The 19,828-nt window shown below is 44.7% G+C and overlaps 1 protein-coding gene across 1 annotated transcript in view; it reads left to right on the plus strand.

Annotated features, from left to right (window-relative positions):
- Window positions 1-18,059, plus strand: part of LOC137870890 (protocadherin-16-like) — a 69,592-nt gene extending 51,533 nt beyond the window's left edge. Inside the window, exons 3-20 of the mRNA XM_068708352.1 lie at window positions 180-411; window positions 581-817; window positions 1,225-2,253; window positions 3,106-3,293; window positions 3,383-3,479; window positions 3,839-3,996; window positions 5,365-6,211; window positions 8,727-8,966; window positions 9,480-9,605; window positions 9,784-9,993; window positions 10,089-10,955; window positions 11,065-11,178; window positions 11,260-11,471; window positions 11,750-11,901; window positions 12,230-12,360; window positions 12,660-12,946; window positions 13,081-13,222; window positions 13,711-18,059. Coding sequence (XP_068564453.1) covers window positions 180-411; window positions 581-817; window positions 1,225-2,253; window positions 3,106-3,293; window positions 3,383-3,479; window positions 3,839-3,996; window positions 5,365-6,211; window positions 8,727-8,966; window positions 9,480-9,605; window positions 9,784-9,993; window positions 10,089-10,955; window positions 11,065-11,178; window positions 11,260-11,471; window positions 11,750-11,901; window positions 12,230-12,360; window positions 12,660-12,946; window positions 13,081-13,222; window positions 13,711-16,304 — 7,863 coding nt within the window. The 3' untranslated portion in view covers window positions 16,305-18,059. The remainder of the gene's footprint in view (window positions 1-179; window positions 412-580; window positions 818-1,224; window positions 2,254-3,105; window positions 3,294-3,382; window positions 3,480-3,838; window positions 3,997-5,364; window positions 6,212-8,726; window positions 8,967-9,479; window positions 9,606-9,783; window positions 9,994-10,088; window positions 10,956-11,064; window positions 11,179-11,259; window positions 11,472-11,749; window positions 11,902-12,229; window positions 12,361-12,659; window positions 12,947-13,080; window positions 13,223-13,710) is intronic.
- The last annotated feature ends 1,769 nt before the right edge of the window (window positions 18,060-19,828 follow it).

Genomic DNA, 19,828 nt, shown 5'->3' on the forward strand with positions numbered 1-19,828 from the left:
CTATACATTGAAATTTTAACAGGGTTTACTGCTGGTTTTTACTTTTACTGACTTTCGCTGTTAATGTGGTCTACTTGCACAATTAATGTGGCCTCAATCCTGCTTTCAGGTGTGTTTTTCCTGTTCATGATTTAATGTATGTGAAGCTATAACAAAGAAGCTTTTTGTTTCCTCTGCAGGGTGGACTGAGCTCAGTAGCCTACGTGAAGGTAGATCTGGCCGACATTAATGATAACCGACCCGCCTTCTACCCTGTCAGCTATGCTGTCAGTTTGAGCACGCAGAGCGCCCCTGGGACATCTGTTGTCAGAGTGACCGCCTATGACCCAGACTCAGGCGAGAATGGCAGAATTACATACAAAACAGTACCTGGAGGGGCCTCCCCTTACTTTACTCTCAACAAAGACACAGGTAGGCACAAGTCATTTTGCAGTTCCTTCCTGGATACTTTATACTTTTTAAGATTTCAATTATTTAAGAAGCTGAAATGATTTTGTCCATCACATTATTTTGTATTGTTCGTGTTTTATAACGTTGTGCGATGTTTGTCTCAACCTTGTCTACGTCTTTATTTTTGTAGGAGTGATCTCCCTGTCTCGGTCTGTCTACGGGAAGGCCAACTCTGTGATTCCCATGGTAATCTCTGCTCAGGACGGTGGCGGTCTGGTTGCCCTCGTCAGTGCCAGAGTCAACATTAGCGTGGTGGCAGGGCTGGTGGCTCCACCTGTCTTTGAACAGACTCAGTACTACTTTTCCGTATCAGAGGATGTCTTGCGGGGGACAGTCGTAGGCATCGTCAAGGCCAGCAGTAAGATAGGTGGGGACAACAAACAACATGCCCTTTATTCTTCATCACTCACTCACTAGCCGACTTACTGACTCACTCACAGGCACCCACATTGAGCTTCACAGCCCATATTGAATAGTTCAGAATACATTTATCAGTCACACTGGATTGGGCGAGTTTCTTTTCTGCTCCCTGCACCACTTGTACAAATAGGCGCTGGGCCACTATACACACTTTACTTTGAAATAACATCAATCAAAAATACCATTTGACAACTGTGTTTGTATATTCATTTTCGGAGTATTTAGGGCTCTATTCCAGTCATGAAAATTGAAAAATGACATCGTTGGAGTATACTGTTACTTCAGTGCTTTTAGCACAGCCTCCTGAGCCACGGTGATGTTTATCTGGTTTTTGTCATCTTTTTCCCTTTCCAGACACCTCTAGAGATATCTCCTACACCATCAGTTCAGGGGACCCAGGAGGCTACTTCACAGTGGATCCTGACACTGGGGCCCTAAGGACAAGTCTGCCCCTGGATCATGAAGCCCAATCAGCTATTGATCTGGAGGTGCAGGCCCGCAGTGGCAACCCCCCTGCATTTGGCCAGACCCGTGTCCACATTACCATCGCAGACATCAACGATAACCCGCCTGTTTTCCTGCCCTCGTCCTCCGAGTCCCTGCTGCTGCCGGAACATACAGAAATGGGCACAGTGGTGTATCGTGTCCAAGCTGAGGACGGAGACTCCGGAGTCAATGGGCTGCTCAACTTTGACCTTTCTTCTCCAAGTGGAATCCAGCGGACCTTCAGTATAGAGCGCAGTAGTGGAGAGATCCGATTGGTAGGGAGCCTCAACTATGAGATTGCTCCCCGTTATGACCTCCGGGTGATTGCCAAGGATGGTGGAGTGCCCCAACTTAGTGCCACCTTTGTGCTTGTGGTTCATGTCCAGGCAGAGAATGACCAGGGACCTGTGTTTGATACTCTCACCTACCGCGTGGAGCTAAAAGAAGGGACTCCGATAAACACACGCTTCCTGCAGGTCAGGGCTCTGAACAGAGAAACCTCTGGCTCAGGTTACTTCAGTCCCCTGGCGTATCACCTGCGTCCAGATGGAGATGCTGCAGGGTTTGGCATTGCTGCAGACAGTGGCTGGTTGTTTGTGAAGAATTCCCTAGACAGAGAAGTCAAGGACATGTACCTTCTAACAGTGCTGGCCAGCCAGGGTCATGGACAGTTGAAGAAGACGGGCAGTGCCACAGTGCGGATATCGGTGACTGATGAGAATGACAACTCTCCTCGGCTCACACAGGAGAGGTTATTCATGGCTGCAAGAGAAAACCTGCCTGCGGGAACAGGCTTTGGTCACGTGACGGCGTCAGACCGAGACAGTGGCACCAACGGACGCCTCAGCTACCGTTTCCTGCACCCCGATCGCCACTTCCAGATTAACTCCCACACAGGTTAATTGAAAATGTGATGTACTAATTGTTAAATTAATCCCAGCAGCAGTCACTGCTGGTCTCTTGGATTGGAGTGTAAGAATGGTGATAGCTTAGCTTTACTTAATTAGGCAACTAAAAAAGTGTGCATTTATGCAGAAAAAGTACACCCTCTATGTAAAGATGTCTTTGCAGATGTTTAAGAGAGAGATGCTTAAAGAACAGAGCAGGCATAAGTAAAACAAACAAACTGCAATGCCATGTTTTAGTGAAGCTGCTGTTAACAAAGGTCAGCACAAGAAAAGAAAGGCTGCACTGCAGATATTATTGTTGAATATTGGATGTCTTCTAGATTATTTGAAGGCAATTTACCCCAAAAATGCAGAATGCTCCGTCTATTACATTTCTTTCTATAGATTGAGTCGAAAATAACCGAGCGAGTCGCTGGGCTCAAATATCCTCCATCAGTGTGAAGGACAAGCTGTCATGATTCCGCAAGAATGACTTTAAGTCATAGAAAATGTAAATGATTTGCGAATTTAATGTTTATTCATCTCTAAAAGATGAGAGACTACAGTTGCCTCTTCCCCCCCGCCGTCATAAATTAGTCAGATGATGGTGACAGTGGCACTAAGCATCTTGCTGGGCTCTAATTGGGCTGCTGGGCCTGTTAGTCTGTGGGTGGAGACTCACAGTCTGATTTGTGATTAGTTTCTGGCTGTGCATGTCTGTTTCTTGTGTGTCATTGATCAAAGCCTGCTGGCTCTTAAGTCTCTCATCATTATTCCAGTGCTCTGGACTAGTGCTTCGGCATGAAATCGCTCTCATCCACCACCCTTCTCGCCCCCCCCCCCCCCCCCCCCCCCCCCCCAGGTGAGATCAGTACAAGGACTACTCTGGACAGAGAGCAGCAGTCGAGCTACCAGCTGGTGATGGTGGTTCAAGACGGAGGTTCGCCCGCTCGCAGCGCCACAGGCACAGCCTTCATCACTGTCCTGGATGACAACGACAATGACCCTGCTTTCACCCACAGCCAGTCGGGCAAAAACCTCATCATACAGGTGATGCAACAAGACCGGACACACAGACAGGCAGAACATGAAATTTCTTTCATGGCTTTGGTGACATCGATTTGTGTTTTAACCCGTAGGTGACAGAAGGACAGTCCTCTGGGGTTTTACTGGGCACGCTGCAAGCCAAAGACCCCGATGAAGGGGAGAATGGAACCGTATTCTACTCTTTATCAGGTAGTAAAGAGAGTACTTATATGTGCAAAAAATGTAGTATATGTATGTAAATGTAGTACATGTTGTGTTTTAAGAAAGTGCTAGTACTCAGTGAGTTGTCCTGATAACAAAGGAAGAGAATAATGCATATCAGGACACCTTTAAGGGCGATCTGCCACCCATGGCCATGGTATAAGCATATATTGTAGGATAATAATGGCTTATTATTGGTGTCCATGTGTGTAAATACTGTAAACATACTGTAAAAAAGTGTTATAATACACATGAAGTGAAGTGAAATAAAGTGCATTTTGCTCCCCCACGTACTGCACATGCTCTCCAGTTAAAGTAGGGACTGTCTCTCTCTCTCTCTCTCCCAGGTCCCAGAGCTGAGCGTTTCTCTTTGAACCCAAACACTGGAGAGTTGCGTTCATCATCCCCTCTGAGCCACTCGGAGCGGGCTGAGTACACCCTGACGGTGACAGCTACCGACAGAGGACTTCCCCCTCGCAGTACCTCCTGCCCCCTCACCATTCAGGTCAGACTTTATTTGGAGCGTGGCCAGCACAAACACCCTCACTACTCACCTATTTAATATCAAAGAATAGACTTGGGGCTGAGAGGATCCATGTCTTTGGGGCCCTCAGAGTAGTTGCAGACATATCACCCTCACTTTTGACAAGCCTCCCTCCCATCCCCTCCCTTTTCTTCCCCTGTGACTTTTCAAAAGGGAAATTTCTATCTGAAATGGAAAAGTGGGTCTGAATCAAATACTCCCAGCTGGCTTGTGATGAGGGCCAGCTGTAGACGGCTCTGATCAAGGTCATACTCAATGACTTCAACACTTTTTTAACACAGTAGCCCTTTTTTGCAATGAGCAGCAGGGCTATACGCTCACGTAAAACACAGCATTAAAGGTAATTCAGTTAATAGTTAATATAGAACAGAAAAGGGACACAATGGAAGAACCCTCGAAGGGACATAGATGTATAGGTTCCAGGAAAATAGAGTTGCCATGTAAACAGATCCATTAAGTACCACTTTAGTTTTTCCTCCCTTCCAACAACAAAAAATTAAAGTCATAATTATTAGTTAATTGGATTAAACAATGCAGTGTTTTTCTTGCCCGCTGACGCATTTCTGTAATTTCCTTTAATCATCTTTTCTAAATCCATCGATGATAGGATGAGACTATACCGATTTATTTCTGGAACACTGCTTTTCCATTAAATATGGAAGCAATTTACAGCTTGTCATATAAGATTTCACAACAAACACAGCTTATTTTTTTGCGTGCCTACTCATTGTGGGAACTGTTCTGTAGTGCTGAGTATCTAGATCACGCCTTCACCTTAATAAACAGTCAGTAATGCTGCTGAATATGTGATCAGCATAACCGCTCCCTTTACCTCCCCCTATACAGCTGCTTATGATTTATTAAAACAATGTGTCTTGTGTGTTACTTATGGTGCTCTTTTCATACAAAGGAGAGAAGTAACAATGTTGTAGTCTTTGAGGACACTTGAATTGCTCATCAAAGGGAGTGTAAAGCTAGATTCAAACCCTCTCACCATTTCCTCCTCTTGATTGTGTTACTTTTATCATTTATTATGTTTCCTGGCAGCGACATGAGTATCAGATTAAGTGTGATTAAGGTTAGCAGACGTGTTATTCATGTCCATAAAAACCTCTTGTAGCGGGTTTCATTTGTTCCCAGTGAAGACATACAGTACAAGAGAGACGAGAGGACAAAATCTGTTTTTGTTTTGCCCCAAATCCATTAAATATTACTTTGTATTGACATTTATAAACTTGAGTTGCCACAAGGGATCTCAATGAAAACATTAGATCCACTGTTATGTAGCTGTGCCCTCAAATATTCATACCGTGTTCTTCTTCTATGCAGGTTCTCAGCACTAACAGACCAACTTCTAAGACCAATTCATTCTCCATATCCTTCAACTCTGTGGAGGAGACCAAGCCTGGATCTGTTATTGGCTCGGTCCGCATTCATGACAGAGAAACCCCCGAAGAAGGGGAGGTGACCTACGCGGTGGTTGGGGGTACAGACCGAGATGGGACCTTTGTCGTTGACCGTCTGAACGGAGACGTGTACCTAGCTCGTCCTCTTGACTATGAGCGAGACGCACGCTACACCCTGGAGATTGAGGTGGATAACCTCTCTCAGGCCCCTCCTAGCAGCACCCTGGTCCACCTGGACATTGACATAGAGGACAGCAATGACCACGCCCCTCAGTTCCCCGAGGACCCCATCACAATTGTCATCTCTGAAAACATGGAGCCCGGCTCTTCTGTCTATACCTTCCAGGCCACAGATAAGGATGGCAGTGGTCCCAACAGCGAGCTGGAGTACTCCATTTTCCACCAGTGGCCAAACACCCCTAGCCTACTAACCCTCGACCCTTCCACTGGGGTTCTCTCCTTGGGCCAGGAGCTGGACCATGAGGTCACGTCCAACCTGATTCTGGTTGTAAAGGCAACAGACTCTGCCAACGATGCCAGCCAGAGGCGCTGGGGTTCTGTCACGGCGAGGGTGTACGTAACCGACGAGAACGACAATCCACCAGTGTTCAGCTCGCCAACAGCTGTCAGTGTGATGGAAGACCAGCCGGTGGGCTTTGTGGCGCTGTATGTCATGGCCAGAGATGCAGACCAGGGGGAGAATGGCAGAGTGACCTACAGCATCCAGTCGGGCAACACTGGGGGGACATTCAGCCTCAACCCTAACACTGGTAAGTCCAGCCCAGTGCCAATGCAGTAAAAATGTTGATAGTTGCCAAGCGCAGATATTGTAGAATCAGATCATTTGGGGAATCATCAGGTTCTGTCTGGTGGTAGTGTTGCGTAAGTCAATATATCTGAGAGAACACTTTGGAAGAAAATTATGATCATGATTAGTTTTTCATAAAGTTGTATTTCTTACTCTGGAATGTCTTTCCTTGCTCCTTGTGCATATGCAACATATGTACAGCACTTGTTTTAATCGGTTAGCCCCATTTTGTTTCCGCTCAGACGATTACTGCAATCAGTTTGCAGGGTATTATCAGGAAAGGTTTTCAAATACTTATTTTCCACCAGGCCCACTCTTTTTTGCTCTTGTTTTTTTCATTTTAATAACGTTAAAATGTTCAGCTTGTCCTTTATTATTTTATATTTATAGCACCTGTTGGGAATTCCAGTGTTTAAGAATTACTGTGTCTCGCAAATCCCCTGCTTATGTTGAAATATTTTCAATTTAAACAGACAAGCGAATCTGCATCTGTTCACCTCTGTTTGGGTTTTTTCATGGACTTTTAAAGCATTTGTGCCACCTCTGTATTTCACACATGCAGAGCATGTGTACTCACCTTTCCATGTGCTTCCACACAGCCAACCACCAGAATTACCAAACCTCCCGCTACATAAACACACACAAACTCTTGTAATACTCTGCTTAAATCTTAGTGCTGCACAACTCTTGCTTCACCTTTCATGACTTATTTCTCTCAGTTGGAGGCCAGACAGACAGAGCAGCCTGCCAAATATTAAACACACACACACGCACACACACACAACCTATCATCTGTTATTGTGGATCTATTCCCATGAAAGACCAAAGAACCTCCTGCTCGGGCTTCTGGGAACCATTAGAGAAGGGATCAGTTACGCGTGTTTACGTGTACGCACGTGTGTGTGTGTGTGTGTGTGTGTGTGTGTGTGTGTGTGTGTGTGTGTGTGTGTGTGTGTGTGGAGGCATGCACACATGTGTTTGTGTGCTTGCATGAGACTCTGTCACTTAGTCAACATTGACCTTGGGCTATTTGGTCCTGTGGGCTTTGTTGTGGTGTTTGAGACACGTGTCAACTTTGGCTCCGCCTTCCCCTTCAAGTCGCCAACCGGGATGCCCGTTAGAGCAGCTCGGGGATGGAAACATTCAACGTCTGTCATGCATGCCACTTCTGCTTCAGCCCTGAATGTGCTCCCATCTTGAAGTGTTTTCATGCACACTGGTTATTTGTTAGAATACTGACAGAGTTAATCCTCTGAGCACCTGGTTTGCTCCCGTTTTGGGGTCAGTGACCAGAGACCAGGTACCATCTCTGCATACTCTGTTTTCATTACTCCTGCCCGCAGTTGACCACAATAGAGAGAACTATCAAGCTATGATTAGGAATATATAAGGTCACAGTATGAGACACATTCTCATCAGTCATTGTCAGAGGGGAGGTTATTAATTTCACTTTTGGAGCGAAGGGAGAATACACCGGTGATATGGTGAATTGCTTCCTTCCAAAAGACAGCACTATTCAGGGATTAACATATCAAATGGTGATAAACGGCTTCTGCATATAAGACAATAAAAATGTGTCTGAGAAACCTCAGCTAACCCTCACACAGCAGTCCAAAGTGTTGGCTCCCCAAACCTCATATAGGGTTAGGATTTTGGAATTGAAAAACATCCAAAGTAAAAACTTTCTCCTGCTTCCAACTGCCTTTTTTTCTGTCCATGTGTTATCAGTGACCAGGGATACGTCAGGATCACAGAGGAGTCAAATTTGGTGAAAATATTCCAGCCTGTAACTCCTACCAGATTAAAGGCTTAGGGGCAAGTTATCTCAGTCCTAGCAAGATACAAAGCAAAAACATGAAGAAAAAAGTTAAAACCAAAACAGCCTTGGACCTCTTTCTTTAACAGTTGCAGCTCATTTTAAAGCATGAAATTGAAATTGAATCAATGCAAGCTCTACCATCTTAAGGCAGGATAATGAAAAAGCAAGGGTGCCCCTAATTTCTACGGAGCACGGCAGGCCTGGCTGTTGCGTGTCTAGAGCCTGTGTTTACTGCTTCTTTCTCGATGGCTGCGGCATTCTCCAATGGAAAATCTCGTAAACTGTGGCCAGACTGTTGGGCTGTTAGAGCAGTGGTGGTGGTGGTAGCGCTCAGGTAGGCAAAGCTGTGTGTATGGAGGAGATTAGCTCTGATTTGGGCCTCACACGGCAACATTTCACACTTGCTTTTTAAATCACTTGACTACACACAACCATGGAAAGTGGCATGTTTTATTGCCTCCGATAGCATTCTTTCGTGCCGAAGTTGTCGCGTGTAACTGCCGCTGTGAAACAGGCTATAATAAAACACACCCACTCACAGATACACACACACACACACACACACACACACACACACACACACACACACACACACACATACACACACACATACAGGAAACCTCGCCTCACATTTCACTCCTGATTCATCTCTCTACAGGCTCTCTGTCTATTTTCAAACCTCTGGACCGTGAGGAGCAGGACGTCTTTAACCTGACAATAACCGCTGAGGATCATGGGATACCCCAACACTCATCCAGCCAGCTGCTGTGTGTCCACGTGATTGATGTTAACGATGAGGTGCCATGGTTTGAGGAGAGCCAGTACGAAGCCCAGATCTCTGAGAACCGGCCACCAGGAACTAGTGTGTTGACGGTGTCCGCCTCTGATCTGGACCAAGGTGAGACATACACCGTGCACTGACTTGGTTACTGCAGCCTGCACATGTAATCCTACTTTTAAATCAACAATTCTTTCAAATTGTGCCACATCAGCAATCAAGATGGGAAAAAATGCCCGTATTTCATCTCAGCCTTCATGTGCTGACATTAACAGTTGTTTTTAATTGAAGACTCAGTATGGTGGGGGCGGGGTACAGAAAGGGTGCATTCCCTCTGACTTAGTCAGAAGCACGTAAAACAGAAAGATTATAAATTTTCTCTCCAAAAGCAATTAGTGAAGTAAACAGGTGAGGTTGCCAGACTGCTCTCTGTTAGCACACAATCTGGCATCCAGACAACTGAGGGAGGGCCGCCACTGCGAAACGCTTTGACAGCAAAAACTCATGACAAACAAACAAATAGGTATGCATGCCATTAACAAGAGAAATCCAAACACCTTTTGTTTTTTTTCTTAAAGCTTTGGTGACATTTGGTAGCTTTGTTTTTTACAATGAGTGTGTGTTTCTCTGTAGGAACCAATGGGCAAGTGACATATGGTGGAATCTCAGAGGAGGGCTTCAGCATCAACCCAGTGACAGGTGTAATAACTACCTCTAAGTCGCTGGACAGGGAGCTCCAGGAGTATTACACCGTGACAGGTACTGCCCTCTGACAGATGTCCACCATCACAGATAAAACATGCCCAAAGATGACTGCTTTGGGATGCAAAATATTTAAGAGCTACTTTGCGAATTTCAAATTTCACCATCTCTTTAAAGTCACCATTAATACTGTTATTAATGGTCTGGGTGTGATTGTTTTCTTATGTTTTGACAGTTTATGCAAAAGATGAAGGCCTCCCTCCCAATTATGCCAAAGCCACAGTGAGGATCAGAGTGCTTGATGAGAATGACAACGCCCCTTTCTTTGGACGTCTCTACTACAGCATAGATGTGCCTGAAAACCTGGCCACATTGCCTCTGTTTACCCTGAAAGCCACAGACCAGGATGCAGGAGATAGTGGGGAAATGAACTACAAAATTACTGGTGATTTGGCATTTTGTTTATTGTACCATTGAGTTTCTAAATGATAAGCTCAACTGCTCCCATGATTTAACCGTTTGCCATTACTCTACTTGCAGCTGGAGATCCACTGGGAGATTTCCTCTTGGACAGACAGTCAGGTGTGTTGTCCACCTCAAGGCCTCTGGACCGAGAGAGGAGGGCTGGGTACACGCTAACAGTCACGGCTCAGGACCAGGGCCACCCTCCCCTCAGCAGCTCTGCCACGGTGGAGGTGACCGTTATGGACATCAACGATCACAGCCCTCAGTTTCAGAGTAGCAGCTACACTGCAGACGTTTCGGAAGATGTTCCCATCGGCTCACTGGTCCTAGAGGTGAAAGCCATTGATCTGGACCAGGGCCCCAACAGCCAGGTGCTGTACTTTCTGAGCACTGGCTCAAAGGGCATGTTTATCATAGACCAGAACACAGGCCGCATCATCACAGCAGCACCCCTGGACAGAGAGAGAACTGCCTCTTACACCTTTAATGTGTGTGCCACTGACTCCTCCCCTGCAAACCCACACAACTCCACAGTTCAGGTGACCGTCTACATTCAGGATGTGAACGACAATGCGCCCTTCTTCATTCAGGACCCGCTTATTGTGAACATCTCCGCCAGCAGCGTGTCCAGCCGCCGAGTGCTGGCCACCATGAGGGCGGAGGACAAGGACTTCGGGGCTAATGGCTCTGTGTTTTATCGTTTCGCCAACCCTGTGAGGGGCTTCACCATCAACTCACTGACGGGAGACATCCAGGCCACAGAGAAGCTACAGACTCTGACCCAAAGCCAGAGAACTTTGATAGTTCAGGCCATGGATCAGGGCAACCCGGCTCAATCTTCCCTGGGGGTGGTTATCGTTTATATCAGGGAACAGAGCTACAGAGGGATTCGCTTCTCTCGCAAGGCTCGAGACATCAGTCTGCAGGAGAACGCTGCAAAAGGTTTGAATATTAGAGATCAATGTTTTTACTTGGGAATTTTGTGAATGTGTAATAGAAATAATAACTGGAAGTAAACATGTTTCAACCAAGTGTGTTTTTCACCTTACAGGCACAGTAGTAACACAGACTGAGGCCCAGTACCCCGATGGCTCTCAAACTGGTATCAGCTACAGTATTTTCAGTGGAAACAGAATGCAATCTTTTGGAATAAACTCCATTACTGGTAAGTACAGAGATGGCAGCATGCCCTGTAAAACAATGTTTTCCAAACCTACAGTGACTCATTGTTATTTTTGTGAATTAGGTGAAATATGGGTCCAGAAATCTGAAGAACTAGACTTTGAGGAGACCCCGAAACTCCGCCTTGTGGTGAAAGCTGAGACAGCATCCTCCAGCTCCTACATGGCTGTCAACTTAATCCTGCAGGACGTCAATGACAACTTGCCACGCTTCCAACTCCAGAACTATGTGGCCTACATTAGAGAGGCACAGGGCTATGATTTTCCCATTATTCAGGTGCAGTAGCCCACACGTCTATTATGGTTGGAAAAAAAAAAGTAACTCGTGCTTCAGAAACCTGGATTGTTTCAACAGTGTAGAGAAATGACTCTGTTCAATTGCATGTGTTGTCAGTGTCCCATCTGAATATACCAGAGAATAATGTATGCCATGAAGCCAGGTCCATTTTTATTAACTCTTGACTTCCAAGTCCTATATTGCTCACTAGTTCATGTTACAGCTGCTGCAAATATTTCCATATTTTCATTTCCAAAATGGGTTGGTCATTTCCTCAGGTTGCTGCAGATGACCTGGACCAGGGACAAAATGGTCAGGTGACCTACTCTATCAGGTCATCGTCCATGAGTGGCTTGTTTAAAATAGACCCAGTGACCGGCAGCATCACCACTGCAGCCATAATGGACAGAGAGATCTGGACGCAAACAAAGTGAGTTTTTCTCTTTTTTTCTCCTTGTCTGTTATCACATCCTGCCATGTGGCTCCTCTCGACTCATCTCTGCCCGTGACAAGTGCATGTTTAATGTTTGTTACTGTGATAACTTAATGGTTAATATCCTTTGTTTTGTATATTTTACTAAAAAGTGTAAAAGATTTACTTTTACATTACGTTTGGAAGTGAGCGCTTTAATTTTTTCTAATTCTAATTCTGACTCCAAAAAAAGGGCTGATCTTGGTGGGGGGGGGGGTGAATCATTACACAACCGGATTCAGAAAAGTTAAAAGTTCAGACGCTGACATTCATTATTTGCCACCAGGCTTGTTGTTACGGCAACAGACCGGGGAACCCCGCGACTGGCTGGCTCTGCAACTCTCACTGTGATCATCATCGACCTCAACGACAACAGTCCCATGATTCCTCTCCATCGGGAGATCCGAGTGCCTGAGGGTAAGTCAGCTTCACAGTGGAAGTTAGTCCAGTGATCTTATCATAAAGCCTCACATCACACTCCCTGGCAGCTCACTCAGTGGGGCTCAGAGAGAAAAGTCTGACCCTATTATGAAACAAGCTATTGCCAAGTTCCTCTGTTCATTTCCTGTCTATTAGATCAAGGCTCTCAAGAACAGGATATTTCTTAATAAAGAAAATGTCTTTTTTTTTTTTTTTTACTAAGAATCTCTGTGCTTTATTTCAGCAGCAACCTAAATGTTTTCTTCTCCTGCCTCTGCAATTTTTTTATCATACAGATACTATGATTGGCACAGTTATCACCCAAGTAACAGGAAATGACGTAGACTCAGGGCCAGCCCTCTCTTACACACTACACCTGGATACAAACATTCAAGGCATGTTTGGGATTCATCGTTACGGAGGAGGGGTGTCTCTGACTGGCCTTCTGGACTATGAGGACAGGACGTGGTACACTCTGACTGTCCGCTCATCCGACTCTATACACCAAAGCGAGGCTAACATCACTGTGCTGGTGGACGATGTGAACGATAACGCACCCACCTTTACTCAAGACTTGTATCAGGTACGGCTACTTGACCTGTCCTCACACATGCGTATACCTCCACCTTTTTGATAATCGACATGTTCGTTAAATTGTTGAAGTGCCTGTAACGGATATATAATCTCTTTTAATCTGCATGACGTGTTTCTTATTAGGTCACCGTATCAGAGCACCTCCCAGCAGGCAGTGCAGTCATCACAGTAACAGCCACTGACCGTGACTCTGGGGAGAACGGCAAGATAACCTACAGAGTGATGTCATCAACGAGGGGCGTCTTCTACATCGACCCAAGCAACGGTGAGATTACTGCGCGCACATTTAGAGCTGTTCACAACTGTTCTCTAACTAGAGCTCCTCGTAATTACCCTTCATAAAAATGTTATCCCCTAAGGCTCTTCTTGGATGCACATATGGAGTTTGGACATATTTGCAACAGGCTTTGCCGACATATTTAATCATTTTGTTCATTAAAAGTCAATCAAAGCCAAATTTATTCATTTATTTAAGTTATTTGTCTCCGATGTTTTGCTTGAGATAGCATCTAATAAGAAGTCCATTATAAAAGAGTAGTCATTTTGTCTCATTTTGTCTCTTATTCTCAATTACTATTCCTTTGCCTTCCACTCAACAGCATGTGCCCAAACCTGCTACAGTGTTTGCAAAATTAAATTGCAATTTCATTATTTATTTCAATGAGCCACAAATCCAACTGGGACGATGAGCTCTGGACAGAAGATTAAAATGAAGTTACTCTTTTAATAACCACGTTCTTTTTAATCTTATAGGTACTCTGTTTGTCAACCAACGAACAGAGTTTGATTTTAAGAATCCCTCCATCCTGGTGGTAATTGAGGTGCGGGACCAGGGCACTCCATCCCTTTCGTCCATTGCCACTGTCCAGGTACACGTTTCCGATGTCAATGACAACGCCCCCATCTTCCACCAGTCAGAGTACAGAGCCACTGTGTGTGAAGATGGGCTTCCTGGATCAACTGTTCTGACCTTAGAAGCTGTGGACGGAGACCTGTCGCGGGACAACTGCGGTTTTGATTTTGCCATTGCCAGTGGCAACTCAGGTAATACCTTCCAGATTGAGAGCAGCGTGCGCTTCTTGGAGGGGCAGGGCTTCCAGACAGTCGGCACTCTGATCCTGGTGGAGGAGCTTGACTTTGAAGCAGTGCCAAGTTATAACCTGACTGTTGTGGTATCAGATCGAGGAATCCCTCAGCGCAGCTCCAGCGTTCCCATTCTCATCAGTGTCACAGATGCCAATGACAACCCTCCAGCCTTCAGCCGAGCAGAGTACAGTGTCATACTGAATGAGGGTGCAGCAGCAGGGACAGAGCTCTTGCATCTGTCTGCCACAGATCCAGACTCTGCTCCCAATGGAGAGGTGCAGTACTCCATAAGCTCCGGGGACGAGACAGACCTTTTCCAGGTGGACCAGTGGACCGGAGCCTTGAGGCTGCAGAGGCCTCTGGACAGCGAGAGACAGTGGTCCCATATGATTGTTGTCCAGGCTACAGACGGACATGGTCACTATGCTTTGTCCACAGTCAGTATTGAGGTGAAGGACATCAACGACAACCGGCCCTTCTTTCCCCTCAAACTAATAACTGCGAGCATCAGGGAAAACCAACCCCAGAATGCCTTAGTCACCATGCTGCATGCAATCGACCATGACAGAGGTGTTTTTGGACAGTTGAGGTACTACATGTTAGACAACGCTAAAGAGGGAAGAGAGGCCTTCCTCATGAACCAAACGTCAGGAGAAGTACGGACTCGCTCTACGTTTGACTTTGAGAGGGTAAACTCATTCCGTTTTGTTGCTGTTGCCATGGATGCTGGCAACTATTCGGCTACTGTAACAGTGCAGATTTATGTTACAGGGGAAGATGAATATGATCCTGTTTTCACCTCCTCAGAGTTCTCATTTGAAGTGCCTGACGGAGCAAAGAAAGGTCAGATCATTGGCAAAGTGCAAGCCAGAGATGAGGACGGAGGCGTGGATGGCATTGTCCTCTACTCTCTAGCAGACAGTTCACCTTATTTTGAAGTCAATAAATCAACAGGAGCAATTTCCTTAAAGATGGACAGCTACAGTAGACATATGAGTCGCTCTAAAAGAGAGGTGCGTCTAATGACTCTGGACGTGACCGCTCACAGCCCTCTGGAGACGTCCCGCACAGCAGTGGCCAAAGTTTCTGTAGATGTGACCCATACATCTTTTGGTCTCACCACAGACATGAATATGCTGCTTGTCAGCGTTGTTGCAGTTTCACTTGGGACCATAGTTATATTGATAATAATTGCTGTGGCGCTCTTTTTTGTTAAATTGAGGCGTCAGAGAAAGGAGCGAAAGGCGCACGGACGAACTCAAGCCAAGTCAGGCACCATGCTGCACAAGTTTGAGGAAACAAAGATAGCAGCAAGTGAAATGATTTACCATCAGGCCCTTCCTGGATACACGGCCGATCAGAGTGGCACCTCCGGGGGTCCGTACACACGTGGAGGATCCCTGGATCCCTCCCACTCAAGTGGGCGTGGCTCTGCGGAGGCAGAGGCGGCGGAGGATGATGAGATCAGAATGATTAATGAATACCCTCGGGTGTCAAGTATCTCCTCCTCGATGCAGGAGCGCATCTCTGCCCGAGGTCCGGACTCAGGAATCCAGCAGGATGCAGATCAGCTGTCAGACGTGTCCTGTGAGCCTTCCATCGATTGGTTCAAAGGGAAGAAACTGGGCAGTCTGAATGGTACTTTATTAGCTGGCCAGGTGCCAGTTTACAGGGATGAGGGGGGTGGGTATGTGGGAGTGGGACGGGGACTCAGCATCTCCCACCCTAAAGATTATACTTTCCCAGAGAATGGAAAGCCTGCTGTGGATGGCTCCCTGACAGCCATCGTGGCCAGTGATGAGGAGCTGAGGGGCAGCTATAACTGGGACTACCTGCTAAACTGGTGTCCCCAGTTCCAGCCTTTAGCTAATGTTTTTACTGAAATAGCACGTTTAAAAGATGAGACGGCTCCTCCTCATCCTCGTAGGTCATTTCATCACAAAGCGAAGGCAGAGTCAAGAATCGACCCCCCGCCTCTCATAACCTCTGTGGCCCACCCCGGGGCCAAAACTGTACCTCCAAAGCCCGCTGTGGGGAGGACGTTCCCCCACTTGGCTTCTTTTCGAAGGTCTCCCCTCAGCGGAGAAGGATCCATCTCCTCAGTCGCCATGTCTCCAAGTTTCTCTCCCTCTCTCTCACCACTGGCAGCACGTTCTCCTGCAATCACACCCTTCAGTGTCTCACAGGGCCCCTCCGCATCAGTGATCAGCACAACTGAACACAATCTAGAACACAGTGAGGAGGCAGAGCTGAGGATTTAAAATCGGTGATTTAAAACTGAGTCAGTGCTGTCCCAGACTTGTTCTACTGTATGACCACAGGGGCTGCAACCTTAAATGAGTCAAAGCTGTTTTCTCTCCTTTAAGAGTACACAAGGTTACACTAAGAAGTCCCAATAGCTGACATTGTGTTGCTTACTGAAGAAAAACTAAACTACACGATTAGACGACGAACAGGCCAAAATGGACTTTGCCTTTTTTGTGTGTTTTTGGAAAGAAACTCCTCATTTTTATGTTGATCAGTGTTATTTTGCACATTCGAAAGGAGATTCATACATGATGTCAATATTTTGTACAAATGCATTGTCTATATTTTTATATTCACATGTGGTTTCTGACAAGAAATGGCATTAAAGTGTCAAAAGGTTGCTAAAACCTCGGAATATATTTCTATATTTGTATATTTGTAGTTTGTACTGTATACTTGTTTGTACTGTAAGTTGGTTTTATCTCTTGTAATTCTTAACCTTGTGGTTGTAAGTGAAGCTCTTCATCAACGCTTTATCGATTGGGATTTTTTTAACAGATTATTGTAAATATTTATAGAGGAAGAGACATCCATGCTTAAACAAATGAAACATCAGTGTGATCAGATTTTGTACGGAACCAGTGTTTGATCTCACATCAAAAGGTAATCATGAATGTGAAAAGTTGTCTTTGTCCTCAACACACGTACCCAACACACGTACACACGTACCTTCATTTTCTGCAAGAGGAAAATGAAACTTGACGTCCAATGATCTCGTCCTTCAGGTGCCCATGCTTTAATTCTCACAACGAGCCTTACTGCTCTCATTTTGCATTGTGAAAATAATTCTTGTGAGGGAGAACATTGAGCAGCTACACGGTTAATGGTAAATTGCTAGCAGCCTTCCAGAGAATGTAAGCAGGTGTTGGTCATTTATCTACCGATCAAATGTCCCTCAGTCATTACTTAAGCTCTAAATCAGTGCCATCCTGACACTGCAATTTGCAACAGGTTTTCTCATTTTTGTCCCGATTTTTTTGTATAGATTTAATGACAAACTGTAATGAATGTTGTTTTGGATCACATATGCCCCCTCTTTTTCAATCGTACTATAAAGAATACGATATGAATTAAGACTAATACTAACAAATGTTACAAACAAAAATATTTTTATGAATGTTCAAACACCACCAGAGAATGTTTCCAAGTAAATGAAAAGAAATCCATGCCATAATTCACATAATGCCTACTCCATAGATGTATTCGTGATCATAATTGTGTTTTTGGCAGCCTATATAAAATCAAATTATGTATATTTTTAAGTACATATAGAGCCCTACTGTGGCCTAAATGTGGATTCCTCTCACTTTCAAATTATTATAAACATATTCTGTTTGCTTAATCCCCAGTCTTAGACCCTTTTCTAACATTATATAAGCAACACTAACATTCTGAAGTATTTTTATTTATTATATAGGTAGACCTCGGAAAATGAGAGGCATGGTAAATTATTTACAAGGATGCTATTTTGACCATGGCCAAATATACATGAACACTACCTGTTTGATAAAAGGTATCTTGTTGTTGTCGTTTTGTTTTTTTTGTATTGAACAGTGTTACCTGCCATTTCAGTTTCATATTTGTCCAAACTGTGAGTGTAATAGTGCCATAGAAGAGAAATTCCTCCAAATGTTCACGCAAATGTTCTAGACTCGTCCGCAGAAATGTTTTTGAGCAAAAAGTGCCTGAATAAAGTACTTATGTGAACACATTGTTGTCTCTGTCACATCTTTCTCAGCCGTTGGCAGTTATTATGTGCAGTCGCTCCGTAGATATATTCAGAGCTTTAGGATTTTGGATAGCAAGTGAAAGGTCCCACAAATAATCAATGTTTGCAACTCAATATGGGTTGAAAGCAGGCAGTGACGAGACATTTGTTAAAGCGCCAGTCAAGTTGGTCTCCTCTGATCACTGCTGCTTTTTTAATTCAGGCACCTTCGGAAGACTCAACAGTATTTTCTGGAATCCCCAGACCTCCGAGCTCTGAATACAGCTACAGTCACTTCACTACTCTGTAACCTCAGGCGTACACCTTGTATGAACTCAAAACTCCCTTTTGTCCCAGACGCAATAGGGAGTTGGACAAATATGGGCCTTAAACAGCCCAGTTAAGTCACAGTATTGTCCAACTCTTAAGAAAACGTATCTCAAATGAACAATATCTGGCTTAATGATAGCCATTAAGTGTTATTTAGAACTTGATAGGCATGTATGATGTAATCCTAACACAATACCATAACACTTTATTTGATACCATAACCCTGATGCCCTCATTTCTACTAAAAGCAGCCGTGAACAAACAACAAAAACAGCGTGTTCCCTTTAGTGCAGTTAATGCTTTTGCTGAAGCTTTCCCAGCATAGATGAAGACAAAACACAAGACTTTGAAACTAGAAAAAAAAACACACAGGAAACCATAAAGAAATCTTCACTTCCTTCACATGAAATTCTCAGATCAGCCTTATTTGTTTGTTCAAATTAGCACCATGCACATCATCATGGAGCCTTACTTATTCCCATCCTGCTTTTGTGTACTGATGCCCATCCATCTACGTTGCCAAAGATCTCATTCACATTATGTTTGCAACTCAGAAGTCATTCATCATGTAACACTGACCACACCGAATCCCAGGTCAAATCTCACATTTATATCTTCAGGCGTATGTCACTGGTGTTCTCACAACAATTCTTAAACTATTATTACTTCTCTGTTATTGTCCTTGTACTTATCTTTGTTTTGCTACTTCACAAATGTCTGTGTTGCTGTTACTACTAATTGCCCTGAATTTCTATTCCCCAGATAAGAACATGCTGAAGTAAAGCATAGTTGAGGCATGTGTACAGGATTTATATGACTAGAATGTTTTCGGATTTTACATAAAATCTATATGTTTAAAACTTAATGCTAGCACTCAAATGATATAATGGTGTAACTCAAACATCAAAGAGACTAAACATGATGATCACTTGTCTTATGCCATCAAACAGTTCATTAAACAGCAGAAAGTTCAGTAGTGTAATAATCTCTCTAGAAATGCTTTTGTCAGAGCTCTTTTGAACTTTTGAACATGTTAGAATTAATGCATGTCAACAATGTTAGTAATTGGTGTTATTTTTTTGTATCCAACCCCACCTGTCATGGGAGCTCATTGCATCACTCTCATATTGCCCGAGGCAGGACAACAGTCCTGCTGCCTGATGAAACAGAGCTGAAACAGCGGTGTTTGTCGGCTCCAAGGCCTGCCTCTGACTGGCTGTGGAGCTGAAACCTAAACCCTGTGGTATTCTGAGAAATAACACACACATGCACACGCATACACGCTCTCAGAGGTGAATTCATGTGTGTACTTTTTTTGTCCCAGGACTGGAAATATGGGCGGAGCTGGCTGAATTGGACAGCCCGTTGATGATACACTCAGCTTGAGTGTCATAGCAGACTCAGGTTATGAGACGAATGCTTTGACCCAAATCGAGCACC

The sequence above is a fragment of the Cebidichthys violaceus genome, unplaced genomic scaffold, assembly GCF_023349555.1.
Source record: "Cebidichthys violaceus isolate CVI_PGR_0920_01 unplaced genomic scaffold, fCebVio1.0.p SCAF_1, whole genome shotgun sequence".
NCBI classification, from domain to species: domain Eukaryota; kingdom Metazoa; phylum Chordata; class Actinopteri; order Perciformes; family Stichaeidae; genus Cebidichthys; species Cebidichthys violaceus.